The 26,111-nt window shown below is 44.5% G+C and overlaps 1 protein-coding gene across 2 annotated transcripts in view; it reads left to right on the top strand.

The window, feature by feature from the left end:
• The first annotated feature begins 1,693 nt into the window (after window positions 1-1,693).
• Window positions 1,694-26,111, top strand: part of nfe2l1b (nfe2 like bZIP transcription factor 1b) — a 51,722-nt gene continuing 27,304 nt past the window's right edge. For both annotated transcript variants that reach the window (XM_072487569.1, XM_072487568.1), the window contains exon 1: window positions 1,694-3,098. In XM_072487569.1, the coding sequence (XP_072343670.1) occupies window positions 2,580-3,098 (519 nt within the window). In that variant the 5' untranslated portion in view covers window positions 1,694-2,579. The remainder of the gene's footprint in view (window positions 3,099-26,111) is intronic.

Here is a 26,111-nt window from a genome sequence, read left to right as displayed (position 1 = left end):
TTTTACACAGAGGGTAGTGGGTGCCTCAAACCCGCTACCGGAGGAGGTGGTGGAAGCAGGGACAATAGTGACATTTAAGGGGCATCTTGACAAATACATGAATAGGATGGGAATAGAGGGATACGGACCCAGGAAGTGTAGAAGATTGTAGTTTAGTCGGGCAGCATGGTCGGCTCGGGCTTGGAGGGCCTGTTCCTGTGCTGTACATTTCTTTGTTCTTGTTCTTTTGTTTGTACACTCTATCTATCCCCCTCATCATCTTATAAACCTCTATTAAGTCACCTCTCATCCTCCTCCGCTCCAAAGAGAAAAGCCCTAGCTCCCTCAACCTTTCCTCATAAGACCTATCCTGCAAACCACGCAGCATCTGGTACATCTCCTTTGCACCCTTTCCAATGCTTCCACATCCATCCTATAGTGGTGACCAGAACTGCACACAATACTCGACTATTCAAAAGATGTCTACCTCATACGCTGCAGGAAAGGATGTCCCGAAGCGTGGTACATTGGCGAGACCATGCAGACGCTGCGACAACGAATGAACGGACATCGCGCGACAATCACCAGGCAGAAATGTTCCCTTCCAGTCAGGGAACACTTCAGCAGTCAAGGGCATTCAGCCTCTGATCTCCGGGTAAGCGTTCTCCAAGGCGGCCTTCAGGACGCGCGACAACGCAGAATCGCCGAGCAGAAGCTTATAGCCAGGTTCCGCACACGAGTGCGGCCTCAACCGGGACCTGGGATTCATGTCGCATTACATTCATCCCCCACCATCTGGCCTGCGAAATCCTACCAACTGTCCTGGCTTGACACAATTCACACCTCTTTAACCTGGGGTTACCCCATCTCTGGATCTGTAAAGAATTAATCACCTGCTAATGCTCGCATTCCAAGCATTGTCTGGCATCTTTGAATCTGTCTATATATGTTTCTGGAACTTATCTCTTCGTTCACCTGAGGAAGGAGCAGCGCTCCGAAAGCTAGTGACATCGAAACAAACCTGCTGGACTTTAACCTGGTGTTGTAAGACATCTTACTGTGCTCACCCCAGTCCAACGCCGGCATCTCCACATCATTCAAAAGATAGCGTGAGTGAGAGCAGATCATAGTTATTGTATTAGTGTAGCTGTATGTTTCTTATCAACTGTTCATTATATAGAAGGTACTTCTATTGGGTTTGACAAGTAATTGTCAAATCCAATTAAGTAGTGTAAATAAATCTTTAGCTTTGTTCAAAAGCTAGTAGAGGTCTTTGTGAACACTACGCCAACCATCCTCAGAGTAGAACCACAAAGACCACAGGAAAGTGAAGATATGGGGAAAGTGGAGTTGAGATAGATTAGCCATGATCTTATTGAATGGAGCTGTCTTGAAGGACCATATGGATTACTACTATTTATTTTGTTATTTACTCTTTCAACACTTCAGAATTTCCATCTCTGCTTTAAGAACCAGAGTTCCCGTCCAGAGTAGTGTCCTGGAGATTAAGATTTCAATCCTTTGGAGTCCGGCCCAACTACTTGGAGTGTTGGCACCGCAATGGGGTGAAGGCGGAATTCCCCGCTCCAAAATGGCCGCCTTCCTGACAACGCTCCGCGTCACATGGCAGCGGCTGGGTCCCCAGCTTCGCGGAGTCCAGCCACAGTGCGCAGCCGCACCCCCTCCACCCCGAATCTGCAAGTCATGGCGGTGCCTGCAGGCTGAGGGAGGGGGGATGGGGAAGGAGCGGCCGCTAAACCGAGCCCAGCCCCTGATAACGGAGTCACCCGCGGCCCACAGACTGTTCATTGCTTAAGCAGGCGCTTCGAGCGCAGCAGAGCCTATCCCGGCTCCTCCAAAACAAAAGGCGAGACAGTGAAGAAAGGAGCGAGCGCCCGCTTACTGCTAGCCGGCGCCTGGGCCTAAACCGCCTTGCCGCATTGTAACAGGCCCCGCCCCCAGCGCGCCCCGCCCATTGGTCCGCCGGGATGGGGCGGCGCCGAATGATTTGACGAGGCGGCGCGCGATTGGCCGGCCGGCGCGTCAATCAGGAGTAGGCGCGGGGCGACGAGGGAGTGGCGGCGCATGCGTGCCTTCTGCCGCTCCCTCTGGTCACCAGTTGAAGTTTAGCGTGTGTGCAGCCGGCAGCGGGAGTCACAACAAACCAACCGGCCGGCGCGTGGAGACAGAACAACACCCCCCCCCCCCCCCCCCCCCGGGCAACAACCACCGCTGCCTGACCGGCGGAAGAGCGTCCGCGTCTCCGGGGCCTAGTCAGGCTGGCAGCCTGGGGCCGGAGTCGACCCACTCGGCCGCTCGTGGAGCAACTTTCCCTTCGGCACGTTTGGACGGGGCAGGGCAGCGAACAACAAGAGGCGGGGTAGCGGCAGGAAAGAGGAAGTGATTCCCCCGCTGAGGAACTCGGAGCCGGGCTGGGGGCTGGCACTTACCAGAAGTTTCTTTGTGGTTTTTTTGTCTCTTTGGAAGTCGGGGTGAGAGGAGAGGCCGTTAATCGGGGAATTAACCCCCCCTCCCGGCCGTTAACCGGGGAATCCCCCCCCCCCTTCACACAAACCACTTGACTCATTTGGGGAGGGAAGATGCTCCCCCTGAAGAAGTATTTCACAGAGGGTCTGATCCAGTTCACCATCCTTCTGAGTCTGATGGGGGTCCGGGTGGACATTGACTCCTATCTCAATGCTCAGCTCCCCCCGTTCCGCGAGATTATCCTGGGCCAGAGCTCGGCCTACACCCAGACTCAGTTCCACAACTGGAGGAACACGCTGGACGGCTACGACCTTCACCCCAAGAGCGTGGACTTGGACTATTACTTCACAGCCAGGAGGCTGCTGAACGACGTGAGGGGCCTGGACAGGCTGCTGGTGCCCACGACCGAGCTCAGTGCCTGGCTGGTGCACAGCAGCAACAGCGGCGGCGGCAGCCGGGAAGCGGACAGCTCGGTGGCCTCCTCGCAGCCCAACCTGCCCTTGGACAACCCGAGTGGGGTGAACGAGGTGACCGATCCGGACACCAACAACAGAGGCGATGGTTCCTCCGAGCAGGTCGAGGAGAACCTGGGGGCTGTAGGATTGCCAATGAGCAGCGAGTTGACAAAGGAGGTATTTTAAACCTAATGCATATCTCCTTTTAACTCGGTGGCTAAGCCTAACCACATAACTAGAAAAAGAGAACTTTCAGTTGAGACTCCTGCGAAAAAAGCAAAATTGAAACTCCACCCTTGTAAGTGGAAAGGTAACCTGCACGTGCTTTCTTTCAATGAAAGCCAGAATTGCTCGACCACTCTCTTCCCACGATCAGATCGCAACTTGCTGAAGTATGACATTTAATCTCAAATTTAGCAAAATAATATGCGCCACCTTAAGTTTGTGATGGTTTCACAACATTGCTAATTAAAGGAAGTAAACCTCACGGTGGCGAGCTTCTAGCTGGGTTACTGGGCAGGGCTTCATTAAAATGGCTGCTCAGGAACTTGTATCTGCAGAATGACAGATAACCCAACCTCAAAATAAAAAAAATGCAGCATATGTAGATATTATCATTCTGCAATTTGAACAGCTCGGGGCATGGTTGTCAATAGTGGGGAAAGAGACAGATCTGAAAGGCTGTCACTTGAGAAGGGTACAGCGATTGGGTGGAATGAGGCCATCGATTGATTTTAAAATTGCCTCATTTTGTGGGACCATAAGCCAATGTAGGTCGGCAAGTACAGGGTATGATGGGTTAATTAGACTATTGAGGTAAATCAACCAGCGATGTTGCTGTTCACGAATATCTGGTAGGTCAGTCCAAGGTTTGAAAGCGGTGATGCTTCTTTTAGATTGCACATCTTGCCAGCGCTCCCTGGTTGGGTGGTTTTTGGATCATGGCCATTTGAATGATGTACCAACTCAGTTGTCTCAGTGGAATGGAACCATTGGAAGGGGCCAAAGCTTCAAGAATAGGGAGGGCTCTATTTGGTAGTCGTAGGTGTATGCAGGTTATTGATTATGCAGTCTTAAATTTGTATGTGCTGAATGTGGAGACTGGGTGAAGCAGAGAAGGAGTCCTGGTTGGAAACGTTTTTTGTGTATGCCACTAAAAGAGCACCACTGTTATTAGTGTTAGAACCCGGTTTGCTGCCAGTATTGATTAAACATCCTAAAGTTGCTTTGGCAACTTTAACCCGGTTCCCTGATCATATTGCTCGTTGAAAAGTAGATATTCTGACAATTAAGGTAGCATGTAACTCAAAAGTCTATTATTCCTCCAAGTGTTTTAAAATGAATCCTAATGTAAATCAATCTTGGGGAACAACTGCTTCATGCTGAGGGTGACAATCCTAAATAACATTACTCGAGTGTTCTGGGCCAGGGTTTAGAGAACCCCAAAGTGTATCATGGAGTTCACCTGACCCACAACTTTTAATAGATTGTGGTATGGGGAGCACACAGCTCACTCTACAGGTGTGGGACAGCAGAAATGGAAACTTTTTTTAAAAGCAAAACCATGTTTATTCTATGAACTCAAGTTAACCTTTTTTAAAACAAACAGTGATCATCTTAGCAACCATTAATTCAAATACAACCCCCAAAGACCACAACACTAAGTAAACCTTTAAGCTTTCCTTTTTAACATCCATACGACTTAAAAACAAAACCTTTATCGGAAGGTTAAAGTCATTACTGAAAACATTTATAATTCTGAATTCACCAAATGATCAAGTCTTTTGATGGCAGAGAGAACAGCAGTACACCTGCTCTGTCTGGCTTCAGCTCCAACACTGAAAACAAAACTAAAACACACCCTGCAGCAAATAGCCTAAAACAAAAGTAAAAAGCTGACAGCCAGCCCAGCTCCACCTACTCTCTGACATCACTGCAGTAGTAAACACCCATTTCTTAAAGGTACTCACATGACATGAGGGACATTTACAGTCAAACATGTTTACAGCAGGATGCAGTGATGAAACATGCTTGCACTTGTAATTCACTATGACCTCCTGGTTTCAGTTCTGTTGTGAACCTTTACCAAGTGGAGGGCATTTACTTCCCCACAAGAAAGGGAAAGTAAATGGGAGGAGGTAGAAACTGAAGCTGCAGGACTGCTGCGTTCCATTATCAGTTCTTTCTCTTTAAGAAGCCCTTTCACTTAATGAATACTGGAATAGTTCATTCTCATCAATGTTCCTTACTTTCCTGGGGTCGGTTAGCTCAGTTGGCTTGATGACTGGTTTGTGATGCAGAGAGACACCAACAGCGTGGGTTCAATTCCTGTATCGTCTGAGGTTATCCATGAAGGCCTCATCTTCTCAACCTTGCCCCTCGCCTGAGGTGTGGTGATCATCAGGTTAAATCACCAACAATCCGTTCTCTCTCTCTCAAAAGTATGATCCTCTGGGGCTATGACGAATTTCACTAAATGAACCATTTTTACTTTCTCCACCATCAATGGGCAGCAATGCCTACATTCTGTAAATTAATAAAAATAAATCAATGCCACATTTTAAAATAAGACTTACATTTATATGGCACCTTTCATAACTATTGGACACTGCTTTAAGTCCAATGAAGTACCACCTTGAAGTTTAGCCATTCTTGAAATTTAAGAAATATGGCAACAAATTTGCACAGCTAGCTCCCACAAGCAACAAATAATGAGCAAGTGATCTGTTCTTGTCATGTTGGATGACAGGATATATATTGGCAAGGATGCTGGGAATAATTCCATTGCTACTTTTAATCTGTGATCTTTTATATCTAACTGAGAGGACAGATCTGAGCCTCCATTTAATGACTTGGCCAAAAGATGGCATCTCTAACTTTACAGTGTCCTCTCTACTGCACAGGCAGCCTTGAATTTTGTACTCCCAACTTGGAGTGGGACTCAAATCCACAACCTTCCGACTTGGGAGAGTGCTACCCAGTGACAGCTTTTTACCGTTGTAATTTGATCCTTCCCCACTGAAACCTTCACCTGCATCTTCAGTGCTGAGGGGAGTTTGCACATTTGCAACAATCTTCAGCCAGAAGTGCAGATGATCCACCCCAACCTCCTCCAAAGGTCCCCAGCATCAGATGCCAGACTTCAGCCAATTTGATTCATTCCATGCTGCAAAAGCTGGCAATAGCACAGAAGACTTGTGCTTCAGAACTTGTGCTTCAGAATTTGCTGTGCCCCTAGCCAAGCAGTTCCCTTTACCGGGCAATGTAGAAAGTTGCACAGGTTTTGTCTTGTACACAAAAATGGGGAAAATCCAACCCAGACAATAACCACTCTTATCAGTCTACTCCTGATTATCAGTAAAGTGATGGAAGGTGTCATCAACAGTGCTATCAAGTGACACTTACTTAGGAATAACCTGCCCGCTGACATTCAATTTGGGTCCTGCCAGGTCATTCAGCTCCTGGCCACATTATATCCTTGGTTCAAACATGGACTAAAGACCTGAACATCTGAGGTGAGGGTGAGTGTCCTTGACATCAAGGTAGCATTTGAGTGTGGCATCAAGGAGCCCAAGCAAAACTGGGTCAATGGGAATTGGAAGTGGGGAAACTCCACTGGTTAGAGTCCTACTTGGCACAAAGGAAGATGGCTGTAGTTCTTGGCAATCACTCATGTCAGCTCCAGGACATCACTGCAGGGATTCCTCTGGGTAGTGTCCTTCTCCCAACCATCTTCAGCAGCTTCATCAATGATCTTTCATCATAAAGTCAGAAATAGGGATGTTCGCTGATCATTGCACAATGTTTACCATTTGCAACTCATACTGAAGCAGTCTGTGCCCATATGCAACAAGACCTGGACAATCCGGCTCAGTTGGGCTGACAAGTGGCAAGTAACATTTGTGCCCCACAAGTGCTCGCAACGACCGTCTCCAACACAAATTAATCTGACCATTGCCCCAATGACATTCAATGGCATTGGCATGACTGAATCCTGCACTATTGACATCCTGGCAGTTACCATTGATCAGAAAGTGTATTGGACATATAAATACTGTTGGGTACAAGAGCAGGTCAGAAGCTGGGAATTCTGCAGAGAGTAACATTCCTCTTGGCTCCAAAGCCTGTCCACCAGCCAGAAAGTACAAGTCAGGAGAGTGATGGACTGATTTCACTTGTCTAGATGAGTGCAGCTTCAACAGCACTCAAGAAGCTTGGCACAGGGGCAGCACTGGCGCAGTGGTGAGCCCTGCAACCTCACGGTGCCGAGGTCTCGGGTTCTATCCCGGCCCTGGTTCACTTTCCGTGTGGAGTCTGCACATTCTCCCTGTGTTTGTGCGGGTTTCACCCCCACAACCCAAAAGATGTGCAGGGTAAGTGGATCGGCCTCGCTAAATTGCTCCTTAATTGGAAAAAATGAATTGGGTACTCTAAATTTATATTTTTAAAAAAAGAAGCGTGGCATAATCCAAGATAAAGCAGGCAGCTTGATTGGTACCCCATCCACAAACATTCACTCCCTTCACAGCAGTAGCAGTATTTACCATGTACAGGATGCACTGCAGCAACTCATTAAGGTTCCTTAGGCAGCACCTTTCAAACCCACAACCACTACCATCTAGAAGGACAAGAGCATGGTGACACCACCACCTGGAAGTTCCCTTCCAAGCCACACACCACCCTGACTTGGAAATATATTGGCATTCCTTCGCTATTGCTGGGTCAAAATCTTGGAACTCTCTTCCCAACAGCACGGTGGGCTTACCTACACCACATGGACTTCAGCAGTTCAAGAAGTCAGCTTGGCACCTCCATCTAAAGGCAGTTGGGAATGGGCAATAAATGCTGGCAATGCCCACATCCTGTGAATGAACGTCTTAAAAATCTGCTGCACTATTCTCCCTGCACTCCTTGCCTGTCTATATATGTAAAATGCATTCCTCTTCTCCTGGTTTGCTCCTTCAGCCTCCTTGCCAGCCCCAATTTGCTCTCGGTTATTCAACACTTTGAATTTTTATTTCCACCCTATCTTTGTAGGACCCTCTTCCCAATGTTGTGAAATGATGATTCCTCTTTTGATTCTGGCCAGTGTCTTTTCTGTCTTCATCCCCACACTTTTCCTGCTGCCACATTCCACCCATTCTATTTTACCATAAGCCATTGCAGATTCTCCATTCATTTGCCTCCCTTATCTCTGACCTTGTCATCCTCTTTCCCACTGTAAAGTTAGCTGGAGATCTACAACTTTGGTCACCTTTCCTACATGCCTGTCTGTTTGTTTACCTTGCCTCAAGTACTGTGGGATGTTATGAGGTTAGAGGTTCTATATATATATATATATATATATATATATATTATATATATATATATATATATATATATATATATATATATATGTATCTATAAACACAAGTTGTTTCTAAACTGGACACCACGAAGGAACATGACAAACACTGAATTCCATCCTACTTCCCACAGCTGCTGTGCAGGTCATGAGTAGAAGCCAGCAGCTTTACTGAAGATCACGGGTGAAGGGGAGATGGTCAGGCAGAAATTCTGACTTCTATTGAGCCTCAATTTTAAAATTCTCATCCTAGTGTTCAAATTTTTCCAGGGTCTTGCCCTCCCTATTACTGTAATTACATAAGTCCTTCGATCTCTGTGGTCCTTCAACTCCTGAGATTTAGAATTCTCTCTCTAAACCTACTCCTCTCTACCCCTCTCTTCCTGTAAGACATTTCTTAAATCCCACCAATTTGACCATAAGTTTAATCGCCTGTCTCAATATTTCCCTATATGTTTGTGTCGGATGCATATTTGACAATAGGGGCACTTTGTTACATTAATGGTGCTGTGTAAATGCAAGTTATTGCTGGATTAGAGGAACCTGATAAATTCCAGATTAGTTTTATCAACAATGTCGATTGAGGGATAAATATTAGCCAGGAAATGAAGGAACATTCTTCAAAATAGTGCCATGGGAACATTTCGTGCCCAACTGAGAGGGCAGATAGGATCTTAAGTTTAATGTATCAATTGGAAACCACACCTCTCTTCTCCCTCAGTGCTACATTGCCTGGTGTCACGACCCCCCTCAACTAATGCGTGATCAATTCCAGCCCCACTTGACAAGGTGTCACAACACCAGTGAAATTAGATGTTATTTTTAAATATCTGAAGACCATAATATGATAGAATTTTTCATCAAGATGGAGAGTGAAGTAGTTGATTCTGAGACCTGGGTCCTGAATATTAAGAAAGGAAACTACAATGATATGAGGCGTGAGTTGGCTATGATTGATTGGGGAACTTTACTTAAAGGCATGATAGTGGATAGGCATGGCAAACATTCAGGAGTTCATGGGGAACTGCGACAATTGTTTATTCCTGTCTGACACAAATTTTAAACAGGAAAGGTGGCCAATCCATGGCTTACAAGGGAAATTGGAGATAGTATTCAATCCAAGGACAAAATTTGCCCCCCAAAAAAACAGATCTGAGGATTGGGAGCAGTTTACAAGTCAGCAAAGAAGGAGCGAAGGATTGATTAAGAAGAAAATAAGAGTACGAGAGTAAACTTGCAGGGAAGTTTCTTTAGGTACATGAAGATAAAAAGATTGGTGAAGACAACAGGGGAATGTATAATAGGAGACAAATAAATGGCTAAACAACTAGACACATACTTTGGTTCTGTCTTCACAAATGAGGACACAAATAAGATACCAGAAATGTTGGGGAATGCAGAGTTTAGTGAGAGGGAGGAACTGAAGGAGATCAATATTAGTAGAGAAATGGTGTGGAAATTGGTGGATTGAAAGCTGATAAATCCTCAGGACCTGATAATCTCCATCCTAGCGTACTTAAGGAAGTGGCTCTAGAAATAGTGGACGAATGGGTGGTCATCTTCCAGAATTCTATGGACTGGAACAGTTCCTGCAGATTGGACGGTAGCTAATGTAACTCCATTATTTAAAAATGGAGGTAGAAAGAAAACAGGAAATTATAGACGTTGGTAGTGGAGAAAATGCTAGAATCCATTATCAAAGATTTTATAGCAGAGCACTTAGAAAACAGTGTCAGGATCGGACAGAATCACAGGGATTTATGAAGGAGAAATCATGCATGACCAATCTACTGGAATTCTTCGAGGATGTAACTGGTAGAATTGATGAGGGAGAGCCAGTGGATGTGGTATATTTGGACTTTCAGGGAATTTTGACAAAGTTTCACATAAGAGATTAGCGTGTAAAATTAGCCCGCATGGGATTTGGGATAGTGTATTGAGATGGATAGAAAACTGGTTGGCAGACAGGAAACAAAGAGTAGGAATTAATGTTTTTTTTTCAAATTGGCAGGCAGTGACTAGTGGGGTACCGCAGGAATCGATGCTGGGACCCCAGCTATTCACAATATATATTAATGATTTAGATGAGGGATCTCAGCGTAATAGCTCCAAATTTGCAGATGACACCAAGTTGGGTGGGAGGGTGAACTGTGAGGAGGATGCAGAGATTCTTCAGTGTGATTTGGACAAGTTGAGTGAATGGGTGGGCAAATGAATGGCAGATGCTGTATAATTGGAAAAATGTGAGGTTATCCACTTTGGTAGCAAAAACAAGAAGGCAGACTATTATGTGAATGGCCATAAATTAGGAGAGAGGGGAATGTGCAATTAGGCCTGGGTGTCCTCGTACACCAGTCACAAGGTAAGCATGCAGGTGGAGCAGGCGTTAAAGAAGGCAAATGGTATGTTAACCTTCACTGTGAGAAGATTTGAATGCAGGAGCAGGGATGTCTTGCTGCAATTATACTGGAATATTTTAATCAGTTTTGGTCTTATCTGAGGAAAGATATTTTTGCTCTAGAGGGAATGCAGCGATAGTTTACCAGACTGTTTCCTGGGATGGCGGCACTGACTTACGAGGAGCGATTGAATCGGTTAGGATTGTATTGGCTGGAGTTCAGAAGAATGAGGGGGGGGATTTCATAGAAACCTATAAAATTCTAACAGGACTGGACAGGGTAGATGCCGGAAGGATGTTCCCGATGGTGGGTGTGTTCAGAACCAGGGGTCACAGTCTGAGGATACGGGGTAGACCATTTAGAACAGAGATGAGGAGAAATTTCTTCACCCAGAGAGTGGTGAACCTGTGGAACTTGTTACCACAGGATGTAGTTGAGGCCAAAACATTGTATGTTTTCAAGAAGCAACATTCTCCCGGTGTTTGCGTTGGTCTCACCCCCAGATCCCAAAGACGTGCAGGTAGGTGGATTGGTCACACTAAATTGGACCTTAATTGGAAAAAAAAAGACTTGGGCACTTTAACGGAAAAAAAATGTTTTCAAGAAGCACTTGGATATAACACTTGGGGTTAAGGGGGAATAAAGAATATGGGTGGAGGGAAGCGGGATTAGGCTATTGAGTTGGATGATCAGCCATGATCATAATGAATGGTGGCGCAGGTTCGAAGGTCCGATTGATCTCCTATTTTCTATGTTTCTATGACCTTGGCTGAGCCCAATAAACTGCAGTCACCAGGTTTGTAAATTTAACAGAAATAACCTTTTATTATTTAACAGTAGCATAATTAAACTGACAAAAATGTAACTGACTACCTAATACCCATACCCAACCCCTCTATTCCAACTCTCTGTCACATACACACCGACAACATAGAGGGTAAGGGAAGAAAAGTAATTATAAAATAAAAAGGATAAAAGATCTCTGATGCACTATGATGATTTTCAGTTCATGTCTTTCAGGAGTTCAAGATTTTGCTTTGATGCTTCTTCCTTCTAGGCTTGAGAGGGTTTTCTCTGGCAAGGTTGTCTACTTTCTTTGAAGATAATTTCAACAATATAGTAAAGATGTGTCAGGCACTCACTGGTTTTAGAACAAAAAGGCTGTTCTTTACATCAGAGAGAAAGAGAGAGTCCTTCAATGAAGGTCTCATCACCTCTGCCCAGCTCTCGCAGATGCATCACGCAGGACCCAATCACTGACTGTTGTCAGCCAGAACACCGTCCATGGCCAACTCACAAGTTGCCAGCCAGCCGATCAAACCAACTTGTTCCAAAGCTGGTTCTTAAGATTCCCTTGGTGCCAACGAGTCTGTATTTTCCTCTCCAAAAAAGCAAATCCTGGAACATACTGTCCTGACGAGCAGGCTGCCTTAGCTTGAGTCCACTGCCAAAGGCACATTCAAATTATGAGTCCAAGAAATAAAAATAGTATAATAATGCAAAATAAATGGGGAAATTGGGGACGGCATGTGGTGCAGTGATTAGCACTGGGACTGTGGTGCTGAGGACCCGCATTCGAATTCTGGCCCTGGGTCACTGTCCGTGTGGAGTTTGCACATTCTCCCCATGTCTGCGTGGGTTTCACCCCCACAACCCAAAAGATGTGCGGGGTAGGTGGATTGGCCATGCTAAATTGCCCCTTAATTGGAAAAAAAAATAATTGGGTGCTCAAAATTTTTTTTTAAAAAGGTCACCAAGTCACACAGGTTCCACCCAGGAACATGAGTGGACTAATCAACCCCCGAGCCTGTTCTGCTCAATTAGTTTTGGCCGATCTGGACTGTATCGCAAGTACCTTTTCCACCTTAATATCCTTGCCTAACAAAAAATCAATTTCAATTTCTTTCAATTTAATTTACCCCAGCCTGAGCAGGGTTTTTGGAGCAGGGTTTCCAGATTTACACTATCCTTTTGTGTGAAGAGATGTTTTCCTGAACAGACTAGCTCTAATTTAAGGTTTTTCTCCTTGTGTTGGACTCCCCACAGAAGTTATTTCTCTGTATCCACCCCATTGAATCCTTTCATTGAAATTCTTACGGTAATTATATATTCAAGGATAATGGAATGTTAGCCTTCATCTTGAGCAAATACAAGCCTAGCCTTTCCAACCTGTTCTCATTATTTAACTCTATGCTGGGTATCATCTGCTAAACCTGCACCACACCCTCTCCAAGGCCAATATATCCTTCCAAAGGTGTGGTCTAACTGGCATTTTATACTGTACAATTGTAGCATAACTTATGTTTCTTTCTTTTGTATTTCATTAGCCATGAATGCTTCGTTCCACCTTTTACTGTTAATCTGGCACTGATTTCAAAGCTCAAACTGGAATAGTTGGTTAGACAACCAAAAGAGTTCTCTTGTTGCCTGTCCGTCACATGCACGACAACACATTATCAGGGCTGTGGAACTCTGCCCAGTGCTGTTTTGTAACCAGGTGCTTGAGTTGCACAACAGCTGACCCCCCCCCCCCCCAAAACCTCCACTCTTGTATTGCAGAGATCAAGAACTGGCTGTGCACCATGCATGTATTTGGCCTCTGGCCACTGAAGGCAGGAACTGCTTTCATTCAGTGTCTGCTACATGGATAAATTACTGGGTTACTGAGAGTTTGGATTCTTGGGGACCAAGGTTCGAATCCCACCATTGGAATTGAAAGTTTTACGATGACTATGAAACTGTTGTTGATTGCCATAACCCACCTGATTCATTAATGTCCTTCAGGGAAGGAAATCTGCTGTCCGGACCTGGCCTGGCCTACATATGACAGCAATGCCCACTTCCCATGAAATAATTTTTAAAAAATGAAGTCAGACAGTGCGTGAGAGTTCCTTAACCCTTAATCTGTTTCTGTCTCGGAGTTTTTGCGAAATCTTGCAAAATTGCTCATGGATTATAATGGTTCCAGGAAGTCTGCACCTATTGCAGCACCTTTCTTTTATTGTGATAACTAACAGGATATATATATATAAAAATGAAGTGGATCAACCAGAATTTCTGTTTGACTACACCTGAAGCACATTCTCTTTCACATTGTCTTCCCCTCGTGTCCTCAAAGCACTGATTCTTGCTTGGGTGCAGTTCAGCAGTTCTGTTCACCCTATGGTGTCTTTCCCAAGTTGCTTTTATATCAGACAATGCTTATTGTTTCTAGATCCCTCCTATGGCCATGACCCCTTTCTATCTCTGTAACCTCCAGACTTTGTAACTCACGTGATTGCTGCGCTCCTTCAATTCTTTTTCTAAAAATTTAGAGTACCCAATAAATTTTTTTCCAATTAAGGGACAATTTAGCGTGGCCAATCCACCTACCCTGCACATCTTTGGGTTGTGGGGGCAAAACCCACGCAAACACGTGGAGAATGTGCAAACTCCACACGGACAGTGACCCAGAGCCGGCATCGAACCTGGGACCTTGGCGCCGTGAGGGTTAACCCACTGCGCCACCGTGCTGCCCGCGCTCCTTCAATTCTGACACTTGCACATCCAGACTTTCATTATCCCATCATCGGCAGTCATGCTTTCAGCTGCAGAGACTAAAGTCTGGAATTCCTTCCCTAAACCTCTTTATCCCTTTTTCTTACTTTAAGACAACCGTTACAATCTACCTGTTGTGTTATGCTTCTTCATGTAGCATAAGCTGCTTCCTTGATGTATACTCTGACAAAGGAAGGTTCAGACTTGGAGATAGGTTTAACACATTTATTGAACAGTTAACAATTCTCCTACTTGAGTTCGACTCTCCTGCTGATCTTGCTATAATAGCTCAATCTAACCAGTCTTCTCTAATCCATGCGGTGGGTGTGATGCTTCCTGATCTGCCCCTGTCTCTCTGAGTGACGCCTATGGAAAGAAAGTTCATGTGTGCCCTGCCCTTTTATATGGGTAGCCCCTTTGTGGTAGTGTCACCTCTGGGTGTGTCTTGACTGCCCATTGATCATGTCCTATCTTACTGACCTATTGGTTGAATGTCTGTGTGTCATGATGTCTCTGGTGCTCCCTCTGGTGTTTACCTGGTCTTAGTGTATTTGCATTAACCCCTTGTGTATTTACAGTGATGCATATCACCACATCCCCCCCTTTTTTCATGTTACATACTTTCTGTACAGTGTTAAAGAAAATTGAACAAAATAGGTAGATAAGTGATGACATGTACAAGTCATGATGACAGTGATGATTATACAATACCAAATAATATGTACGAGCCCAAAGGTTATGAATTTATACGGTCGAGTGGCTTTCTTGTTTTGTCGATGAAGTGGTGATGTTGATGGTGGCATGTCCTTATGAACGGCGTCATTGTCCCTATGCTTAAGGAACCAAGAAGCGGTCAAATCACTTTGTTGTCTGATTTGGACTCTTTTTTTTTTCTATGCTTGTGGTAGTGATGCAGTATGTAGTCTGTGTCGTCCAACCTGTACTGTTTCTTGTGATTGCGATATTGATGCAGTATGTCATCTGCCTTGAAAGCTGGTTTGTGTGTTCGTAGTGGAGCAAACTCATCTGCCTTGAAAGCAGGTTTGCTCGTTTGTGGTGGAGCAAACTTGAATCGGTGAGATTGGCTGTCATGCCATGGCATGGCTGTACTCTTGCCAGTGTGAGGAGCTGTGCTGTTACATTGTCCTGCAGGTGCAGAGTCGTACCAGTCGTTGTTCCAGTGTTGTTGTCTTTGTCGTCATTGTTGTTGCCGTTGGTGCCTTTGGTGCGCTTCTTGTTGTTGTCTTTGTTGTTGTTTTCGTAGGTTTTGTTGTTGTGTTTGTTGCACTCAATGACCACAGCGAGTGGAGAATTCGAGTCCTTCACAAAGTTACTTGTGTCAGTGTCCTTTGTGGCATCTGCTGTTTCATTGAGCGTGCCGTCTCTGATTCCTCGGCACTCCCCGTCTGGAGTCATGTCCGGTTCACTAGAATCATCTTTGGCTTGTCGATGCTCCCCGTCCGGAGTCATTTCAGGTTCACTTGAATCAGCTGAGGTGTCACTTAAATCATCTGAGGTGTCTTGATGCTCCCCGTCCGGAGTCAAAACGTTCAGGAATGTGTTTTCTTGTGGAGAGGCTCAAGTGGATGAGGTTTGAATTAGCGTGGTGTCACTGGAGTCACTCGTAACCTCATTTTGATCGTCGAGTGCCTCTGTACATACTAGCGGATGACAGTCAGTCTCGCTGTCATGTTGCACATCTTGTATGGGAATTGGGAAGCCTTCGTCACTTGTCTCCCATACAGTGGGAAGACCTTCTGTATCGTCTTGTCGGTTAAATGAGCTGGGTAGACTGTCACAGTCTTCTTCTGGTGGCTCACATTAGCTGGGTGGACTGTCATAGTCGCTTTGTTGTTCACGTGAGAGTGGTAGACTGTCATAGTCTTCTTGCTGTTCACTTGAGCGTGGTAGACTTGCATCGTCTGCTGCTGGTTGCTCAGATGAGGTTGCTAGACCTTCATGGTCTTGTTCATGCAAGGGCTGCGCTGTGGAGTCTTGCATTACTTCCATCGTGGAGTCTGTCAACGAGCCCGCTGTGGAGGCTTGTACCGCTCTCTCTGTGGTGGCGGGCATCGTTCCCTATGTGGAGTCGTGCAGTGGTCTCGCTGTGGAGTCTTTGTGTTCTCTGTGAGGAGACGTGCAGTATGTTTGAAACTTTTCCAGGACTGGCTGGAAGTCTCTCTGGTCTTGCCCTTTGGAGTACTTGAAGGTCTTGAAGATTTCTGCTGCTCTTGCACCCGCAGTAGTGAGCAGAAGCTTTATTTTCTCTGCATCCGCCATGCCATCTAGGTCGGATGCTGCCAGGTAGATCTCGAATCTCTGCCTGAACGCACGCCAGTTTGCACTGAGATTGCCGTGGTACCTGAGCTGCTGTAGAACCGGAATCTCGAACATCTTGCCTGGGTGCTGTTGCTGGTAGTCACGGATTTTGAGTTGAACTATGTAGATTTAACAAGCACTAACTGGTACCATGTTGTGTTATGCTTCTTCATGTAGCATAAGCTGCTTACTTGATGTATACTCTGACAAAGGAAGGTTCAGATTTGGAGATGGGTTTAACACATTTATTGAACAGTTAACAATTCTCCTATTTGAGTTCGACTCTCCTGCTGATCTTGCTATAGTAACTCAATCTAACTAACCAGTCTGCTGTAATCCATGCGGTGGGTGTGATGCTTCCTGATCTGCCCCTGTCTCTCTGAGTGTCGCCTATGGAAAGAGAAAGAGCATGTGTGTCATGTCCTTTTATATGGGTAACCCCCTTGTGGTAGTGTCACCTCTGGGTGTGTCTTGACTGCCCATTGGTCGTGTTCTATCTTACTGACCTATTGGTTGAATGTGTCATGATGTCTCTGGTGCTCCCTCTAGTGTTTACCTAGTCTTAGTGTATTTGCATTAACCCCTTGTGTATTTACAGTGATGCATATCACCGCACTACCTATTTGCCCCCGTTTTGGGGGTCATCTTTTCTTGTATTTTGTTGTGGCTCTGTGTTAAATTTTGTCTGAAAATGCACTTGTGAAGTTTTTGGGGGGATGTTTTACCAAAGGTGCTACATAAATACAAAATGCTCTGTTATTTTACTGATGCAATCATGCTGTGATTCATGTAACACTAACTTGAGGAGAAAGTGCACCGATTGCAGTGTGGGATTGTTTCTGGAGGTGAGCTATTTCAATGTTTAACCGAGTTATAACCTGTCAGGATGACTTGTACCTGTTGCTGTACCAGCCAGATAGCCGCAGGGTTCTGTGGAAAATGCCAGTTGTTCCAGGTGTAGTCTTCGCTGTGGGTTTATGAATTAAATCAGATACACAAGAAGGATATGTGGATATTTAAAGTGTGATCATAGACGTCAATGATTTATTGACAGCCCCTCAAGCCTGTTCCACGTTTCAGTGAGACCAAGGCCCAACTCCATCTCTTCATACCTTTGGGTTAACAAAAGTTTTATCAAACTGAGATTTAACATTTGCAAATTATTTAGCATCAGTTGCTGCTTGTGGAAGTGTTGCAAATTCCTGCTACCCTTTACCAGAAGAAACATTTCCTAATTACATTCCTGAAAGGTTTGACTCAAACTTTCTTCCAGGCTTACTCTGAAAGCAGTGGAAATGGTTTCTATCTGTCCTATTTGTTGCCCTTTTATCTTGAAAACTGATCAAATTGCTCCTTAACCATCTGCATGCCAGGGAATGCAATCAAATTTGTGTAATTTTCTCCACGAAGACCAGGTATCATTCCAATAAATATGCTGTACTCCCTCCAAGGCCAGAATAACTTTTCTACGGTGAGGTGCCTAGAACTGGTAACCGTATTCTAGGTGTGGTCTAACCAGGGAATTGTATAGCTGAAGTGTGATTTCTATCCTCTTGTATTTCAGTTCTCTAGATATAAAGGCATCAGATTTGTCAGGCATGATCTACTCTTTACAAATCCATGCTGGCCCGCTCTGATTAACTAAAAATTTGCAAGGTGTTCAGTTACCCTAATTACAGACTCTAGTAATTTCCCCAGAACAGATGTTAGATAAACTGGACTTTAATTTTATTCCTTGCATTTTCTAAAAAAACGAGTAACATGCAGTTTTCCAATCGAAAGAAACAGTTCTCAAATCTAGAGAACTTTGGAATATTATAATTATAGGGAATGTTTAGTGTCCTCACCTATTTCATTTTAAAACCCTGGATGGAAATCATCTGGTCCTGGGGGTTTTCCCCTCCATCTTTTCATTACAGGTAAAAAGAAAATTACAGCACAGGAACAGGCCCTTCGGCCCTCCAAGCCTGCAGTGACCATGTCTGAAATAAAAACCCCTACCCTTCCGGGGACCATATCCCTCTATTCCCATCCTATGTATTTGTCAAGATGCCTCTTTAAAGTCACTATCATAACTGTGCCCACTACCTCCCCCGACAGCAAATTCTAGGCTGCCATCACCCTCTGTAAAAGACAAAACAAAAAAAACTTGCTCGTACATATCCTTTAAACCTTGCCCCTCGCACCTTAAACCTATGCCCTCCCCCCAAAGTAATTGACTCTTCCACCCGGGGAAAAAGCTTCTGCCTATCCACTCTGTCCATGCCCCTCATCTTGTAGACTTCTATCAGGTCGTCCTTCAACCTCTGTCATTCCAGTGAATTTTACATTTGTGGTTTTCTTTTTATTCATTCATGGGATGTGGATGAATTGCTCATGGAATACATTTTCCACCTTCATGGCGGCTGGAGAGAGTGAATGAGGGACTGAACCACGGCCAGAGTGGGGCTGGAGACCCGGCCAAAGGACTGTAGGATCGGCCGGAGACGGCGAGAGGCTAATGAAGCCGAGCCGGCGATGCAGATATTCTGGACAGTGAGGGAGGCTGTAAAAGAAACAGCTCCGAAAGAGCAGGATTCATGGTGGCGCTCTAGGAAAGGCTGCGGATGAGGCAACAACAGACCCATGTCAACGAGGCTGCTGATGTTGCTGCTGGTGGGGAAACAGTCCAGCTGGGCAGGGGTAGGGTTGGCACAACCAGGCCCGGATACGATGGAAGGAAGCGAAACACAGCAGCCAGGGGCAGTGAAGCCGCCTGTAACACCTTCACTCACCAGGGAAGCGGCCCAGCTTCCCCTAGCAGCAGCAGGCCAGGCCCGGGGGCTGGAGGAGCGACAGTGCAGATGCTAGGAACAGGGAGAAAACCCCTGGAGATGTCCAACAGCAGCGGCTGGATGAGCAGAGGAGGAGAACCGAGAGAAGGGAGGAGCCAAAGGCAATGATGCAGGACTAAGATCAAAAAAAGGGGGGGGGAAAACTAGGCTGCAGCTGGATTTAAATTTAAAAAAAACATTCCAAGATGGTGCCGGAGTGTGATGACTCTATCTGAGCTCTCCCCTACAGATCCTCTTTCTACATCTTTTACACTGTTATTTATAGTATGTTTTATCGAACGATCTGCCTGGACTGTAAGTAGAACAATACTTTTCACTGTACCTCGGTACACATGTAAATAAAGCCCATTCATATGGGCCAGAATCCAATGAGCCCCACACACCACCTTTAACTGTATCAGGCTCATCCTAGTTCAAGACAAGGTTGAATTGATCTGGTGCATTATTTCACTCCAAGCCCCCCATCCAATCCCCAGTTCCTCCTCCCATTTTTGCTTTATACCCTCCACTGGCACCTTCTCCGTCTCCACCAACCACCTGTAAATATTCCCGATCCACCCCCTTCCCCCAGCTCATCTGGGGTCAGCATTTAATTTGTTTTTTAACCCGTTTTCCCCCAATGCAATGTAAAGTTTGGTTGGTTCCCATGTTTTTCTTAAGTGTAAAGCTAGCATAATTGTGTGAGAGTACATTTGGACCTCGTCTGCTTAGTATTTATTCTCTCTCAAAAAAATCATCTACCCGTTGTAAGACACTGATCAAAAAGCTGAGGTTGTACATGAGCCCAGCATCTGAACAACTATTACTTCTATTTATACAATGTCTTTAATAGTATTAAAATACTATTAGTATTTACAGTTGCCTTTCTGTTTCTCTGAAGTTGGGTGTTGGTCAGTGGCTGCCTCACTAAGCAATGCCACACTCTCAGTGAGTCTGGATTAATGAAGCGTGGTGGTCAGGGCTGGGCTGGGCCAGTCTGCTGCATAGTGCTTCCACTGTTGAGAGAATGTTTTGCCAAAACTGGATATTGGTCCAGATTCTATTCCTGATCTCTTTGAAGTGATGTAAACCATGGTCATATTGAACTTGATTAGGGAGAGCAAAATCAGGTTGAATTCCCGCTCCTGAATGCTGCTCGTGATTGTGGGTATTGAGCGCACCTCTGATAGCCCCTCCAAAATTTATGCTTTATGGGTTTATGCATCAGTTAAAAACAAAATATATTTCTAGTGCCTTTGACTATCTTGGGATGTCCCAAAGTGATTTACAGCCAAATATAACTTAGTGCTGTAAAGGAAATGTGGCACTTAATTTGTGCACAGCAAGGTCCCAAAACAGCAATGAGACCAGATAATGTGGGCTTAAATTAATGGCTGAGGGTTAAATATTAATCAGGGTACCAGGGAGAACTGATCTTCAAAATTGTGTCATATTGATATGCCAGATCTTGGTTATAGATCTCAGGGCAGCTGGTACCTCTGGGACTTTACCCCAGTAAGAATCCAACATCTTGGATAAGGGAGGAAATTGGAAAGAGTTGGAGGGGGAAAATATTTGTTTCACTTTCCTGTTATGGGCTGAAGCGGGGGTTGGAATGAAAATCATGCAAACTGGCTTTTTGTTCCTGTGGTGACTTTAATGAGGCTGGTCATGGTTTTTCCCCCTGTACATCTGTTTTTAAATAGTTGAGGTCAAGCAGCTGCCAGTCATGTGCTGTTCAGAAAGAAAGACTCCATATCATCAACAACATTTTGTTCCTGGACTGATTAAAAATAACTGTTCGTTCCAATATCGTGTGATGGAAGTTCACCCATGCATGTCAGTAACTCCATCTGGAGCAGGCCTATTTCTGTCATCAGGATTTCATGGGGATTTCCACACACAACTACTGTTCTTATCTGCTGCACATAACTGGACATGGGAGGCATACTGGAGTTAGTTGATTGCTGTGCTTGAGTCAGAGACCGATGTCCAGTCTTGTTGTGACTTTGCTGTTGGGCAGGTGTGTACTTGGTCGGCTGTTTACAGGTCTGAAAATCTCAGAACCACGCTCGTGGAGGCCATGAGTCAATATATCTGTTGTTACAGATGCTGTTTTAATTAGTTACCCTTTATATCAATCTGTTTGGTTTGGGATTTTAATTTCAATTTTGGCACTGGGGTGAGCTGTAGTGTGAGTAACCTCAACTTTTAAAAACTCCAGGACTTAAACCTGAATACTGGGACCAAAGAGTGTTGTCGCCTCATCAGACTGTAGGGCCCACTGATATCTTGCATTGTTAAGATGGAGAGGGAGTTAATGATTATTCATGAAGCATATTTTTAAAAATTGCATTTGAACTAATTTCCTAAGACCTGGAATTTCCTTTTTACCAACATCCTTTGCACATTGATGGACCAAACATTGCTTCTAATTCTACTCTGAACTAGGCTTGAATATGAACAGCCAATAGATAGAACAGTACAATATGGTTCAAGCACCCAGTCCGAAGCTTGGAGAAGCTGAAAGTTATCTCAAGTTTGTTCAGTAAAGGAAGACGAGCATTTCTATAGCCCTTTTCCAAAACACTTTACAGCCAATGTACATTTTATGACATGTGGTTACTGTAGACCTTGAGCCAGTAAAATGATGCAAGGGTAGCATCAATGTCCTTTTTACTGCTGCTCTGGTAATATTTATACCAAGATAGCCCAGAGCGTGGTGACTCTCTGCGAACTCTCACACAGATCCTCTTTTTACATCTCCTATAATCGTACTAATCTCTTAAAACTTAATTCTAACACTATCACTAACCTTTCCCCATTAGGTACTTTATTTTCATGTACAAATGATCTGTTTGAGCTGCATGCAGAAAAATACTTTTCACTGCACCTCGGTACATGTGACAATAAACAAATCCAATCCAATATTTCTGGGATAATTTATTACCTTTGCCGCCTGCTTTGCGTTCCCATGGGAAGGACTCCTAGGGTGCTTTTAAGCTTTATGTTCAGATTGAAGGCAATGCATGGGTTAATAATTAACCAGTTATCTGCTTTAACATGGATTCTGCAGACTTTTTTTGGGGGGTGGGAATCCAGGAGTCTCCCATGTCTTCAATTCACACTCCACTCTTGAACAGCAGTATTAACGGTGAGGCTGCATCTTTTATCGACTTGTATAGGAGGCACAAGATGACTGGGTGCTTCGCTGAAAATTGCTTCACGCACAGTCTTAGCAGTGAGTCCTGAGGCAGTGTATTTACTTGTTTCCTATAAACCAAGCGTGTACTCGGTCTTTATATCTGTATTGACTTGTAGCACAAGTCAAGGTTATCATTTCCTGCTAGCTTATGTCTCCTTTCTATTCTACATCTCTGCAAACTTCAGGTCATTGAAAACCTTGCTGCTTGTGTCCTAACCTACACCAAATCTGCTCACCAATCTTTTCCGTTGCTCTTCAATCTACATCAGCCCTTGATCAAGCAAAGCTCAATTTTAAATTGTCATCTTTGTTTACAAATCTCTCCATGGCCGCGCCTTCGCTACCTCAAATCTTCTTTTGCCCTACAACCACCAAGATCTCTGCTCTGCTGATTCTGGTTTCAGTGGATTCCCGATTTTAATCACTCATCGGTGGCCACACCTTCAGCTCTGAAATGTTATTTGTTTACAGGGCGTTGCTGGCTAGGCTAGCTTTACTGCCCATTCCACATTGCCCTTAAGATGGTGGTGAGCTGCCTCTTGGACTGTTGCAGACCATGTGGTGTAGGTACACCCAGAATGCTGTTAGGCAGGGAAATCCAGGCTTTTGACCTAGCAATAGTGAAGGAACGGCAATATAGTTCCAAGTCAGGATTGTATGTGGCTTGGAGGGAACTTGCAGGTCAGGTATTCTTGTACATCTGCTGCCCTTGTCCTTTTGGTGGTAGACGCCTTGTCTTGGAAGGTACTGTTGAAGACCGCTTAGTAAGTTACTGCAGTGCGTCTTCTAGATGATACACACTTCTGCATTACTGGTGGAGGGAGTGAATGTTTAAGGTAGTGGGTGGGGTGCCAATCAGAAGGGCTGTTTTGTCCTGGATGATGTTGAACTTCTTGAGTTTTGTTGGAACTGCACACAGGAGGGCAGCACGGTGGCCCCTTAAATTGCCCCTTAATTGGAAAAAAAATGAATTGGGTACTCTAAATTTATTTTAAAAAAAGGAACTGCACACAGGCAAGTGGAGAGTATTCCATCACACACCTGACTTGTGCCTTGTAGGTGGTGGACAGGCTTTGGGGAGTATGAAGCAAGTTACTGCAGAATTCCCAGCCTCTGACCTGCTCCTGTAGCCACAATATTTATATGACTGGTTTAGCTTTTGGGGAAGTCAATAATAATCTTTATTATTGTTACAAGTAGGCTTACCTTAACACTGCAATGAAGTTACTGTGAAAAGCCCGAGTCACCACATTCCGGCGCCTGTTCAGGTATGCCGGGAGAATTCAGAATGTCCAATTCACCTAACAGCATGTCTTTCGGGGCTTGTGGGAGGAAACAGGAGCACCCGGAGGAAACCCATGCAGAAACCGGGAGAACATACAGACTCCGCACAGACAGTGACCAAAGCGGGAATTGAACCTGGGACGCTGGTGCTGTGAAGCAACAGTGCTAACCATTGTGCTACCGTGCCGCTTTGGCAACCTCGAGGATGTTGATAGTGGGAGATCCAGTGATGTTAATGTCAAAAGGAGTTGGTTAGATTCTCTCATGTTAAAGAAGGTTATTGCCCGGCACTTGTGTGACACAAATGTTACTTGGAAATACCCTCTCTACACCTCTCTGCCTTTCTTCCCCTCTTTCCTCTATTTTTAAGATATTCCTTAAAACCTACCACTTTGATAAAGCTTTTAGTCATTTGTCCTAATCTCCTTATGTGTCTCGGTGTCAAATTTTGTCTGTTAAGCACCTTGGGACATTTTATTATGTTAAAGACTTTATATAAATGTATGTTCTAATTTGGGTGTGGATTGTTGGATATATTGAAAGTCTGACAAACATGGCCCTTCATGACTGCTTTTTGGGTTAAATTAGGGATTGTGCATTGTCGAGTCATTACAAAGCACTATGAGATTGTTGCTACTCTGTTGGAAGACTTTCTCCATTTTGTTTCTTGCTCCTCCATTCTTCTTTCTCACTTTCCCTCCACAAGTGTCACACTCCTAATCTTACCTCTTGCCTCTAATGGAGGGGACTTTAACCTGAACCTGAGAGCATCTGCCCCTCCGTTTGTAACATTATCTCGCTCGACACTCCAATCTGGGCTTTGTTGCTGTTACCACAGCAGGCTGGCACTACTGATCCTATTTCATTGCATCATGACTACAACTGCATTTCAAAAGTACTTTTATTGGCTGCAAAGCAATTTAAATCATCCAGAACATGAAAAACGCGATATAAATGCAAGTTTTATTTCCTTTATATTAACCACTACAACAACAACTGACATTTATATAATGTCCTGAACATCATAAAACAGTCCATGGCATTTTATAAGGTATGCTTGCAAGCATACATATTTTCAGTCTCTATTATCCTTCTCTGTCCCCTCCTTCATCCAACAGTATTCTGCTCTACCTCTCTCTGGAGGGTCCGTGTATGGCACCCAGTTTGATGGGTCTGTATGGGGATGATTACAAACTGGCGGTGAAGGCACTGCTTGTTCAGTTTGAGTTCTGATTGTCTTGGCATAATAAAATACAGGAGCCTGTGTCTGTGTATTTGTCCTATAAATAACTATTACTGAAAATCATGCCTTGTACACTAATTATATAAAACAAATGAGCTGCCAACTGAGTATGTGATTGACTGCTAAACAATCCTTGCGCCTACTAAATGACAGAATTTTCATGGACCTAGAACTGTTGGGCTTAATCTTTAATCTTTACCATTCAGCTGAGTGTTGAGGGGGGTTCAAGCAGATATGTAACACAGGAAGATAATTATTGGTATTATGCTGTTGTCTCGGTTTTCTCTTCACTTCTCTACTGTTCCTGACTGGTGTTGTGACACCCGCCAGAGGAGTCTACAGCAGTCCATTAACCTCTACAGGAACTGATTGAGAAGTAGGAAGGGAGGGGCTAGTTAAAAGCTCTGTTGACTGAACAGTTAAATAACCTTGCTGGTCACCCCCAAAATAAAGAGTATTAAGACCTAAGCATTTCCAGACTTTGATACGAAAATTAGTCAGAACTCCACCACGTTGACACGGATTCTGAATTGTATTGCATCTCATGAGCCCATGTGTACCTGAGTGAAAGTGGTTTGCGTAAACCATTCTAGCGAATACTTTGTATTTTGGCATTGCAGTAACTTTAGTTTTGTTGCAGGGATTGAACTTTGAGCTGAATATTTTGGGAAATATTTTTGGAGAATGAGCTGTAACTCATCTCGAGCAAGGAACCAAATGCTCAAACTTGCATGTCTGGGATAATTAATTGCCACAAAAAGATCCAATTAAATTCTGAAGGAGGATCTCTTGGGATTTGCTGCTGGGCTTGGCGAGAACAGTCACCACAGGCCCAAGATGTGTGAAATCTTGTTGTGGGTAGGGTGGTGATGGGGTATATCATTCTGGCGGTGTCTTCTGCAATCTTGTCGAGTCCTGGGTGGTCCCTAGTAAAGGACAGCCCAGCTGGTGCTCAAAGCCATCTACATTCATTGGCACTGCAGGATGACCTGTACATATCATCATGACAAGAAGATCCTGAATGAGCTTACTGGTGTTGATTTCTG

The sequence above is a fragment of the Scyliorhinus torazame genome, chromosome 21 (assembly GCF_047496885.1).
Source record: "Scyliorhinus torazame isolate Kashiwa2021f chromosome 21, sScyTor2.1, whole genome shotgun sequence".
In the NCBI taxonomy this organism is placed as follows: Eukaryota; Metazoa; Chordata; class Chondrichthyes; order Carcharhiniformes; family Scyliorhinidae; genus Scyliorhinus; species Scyliorhinus torazame.
This window is presented reverse-complemented; position numbering and strand designations above follow the sequence as displayed.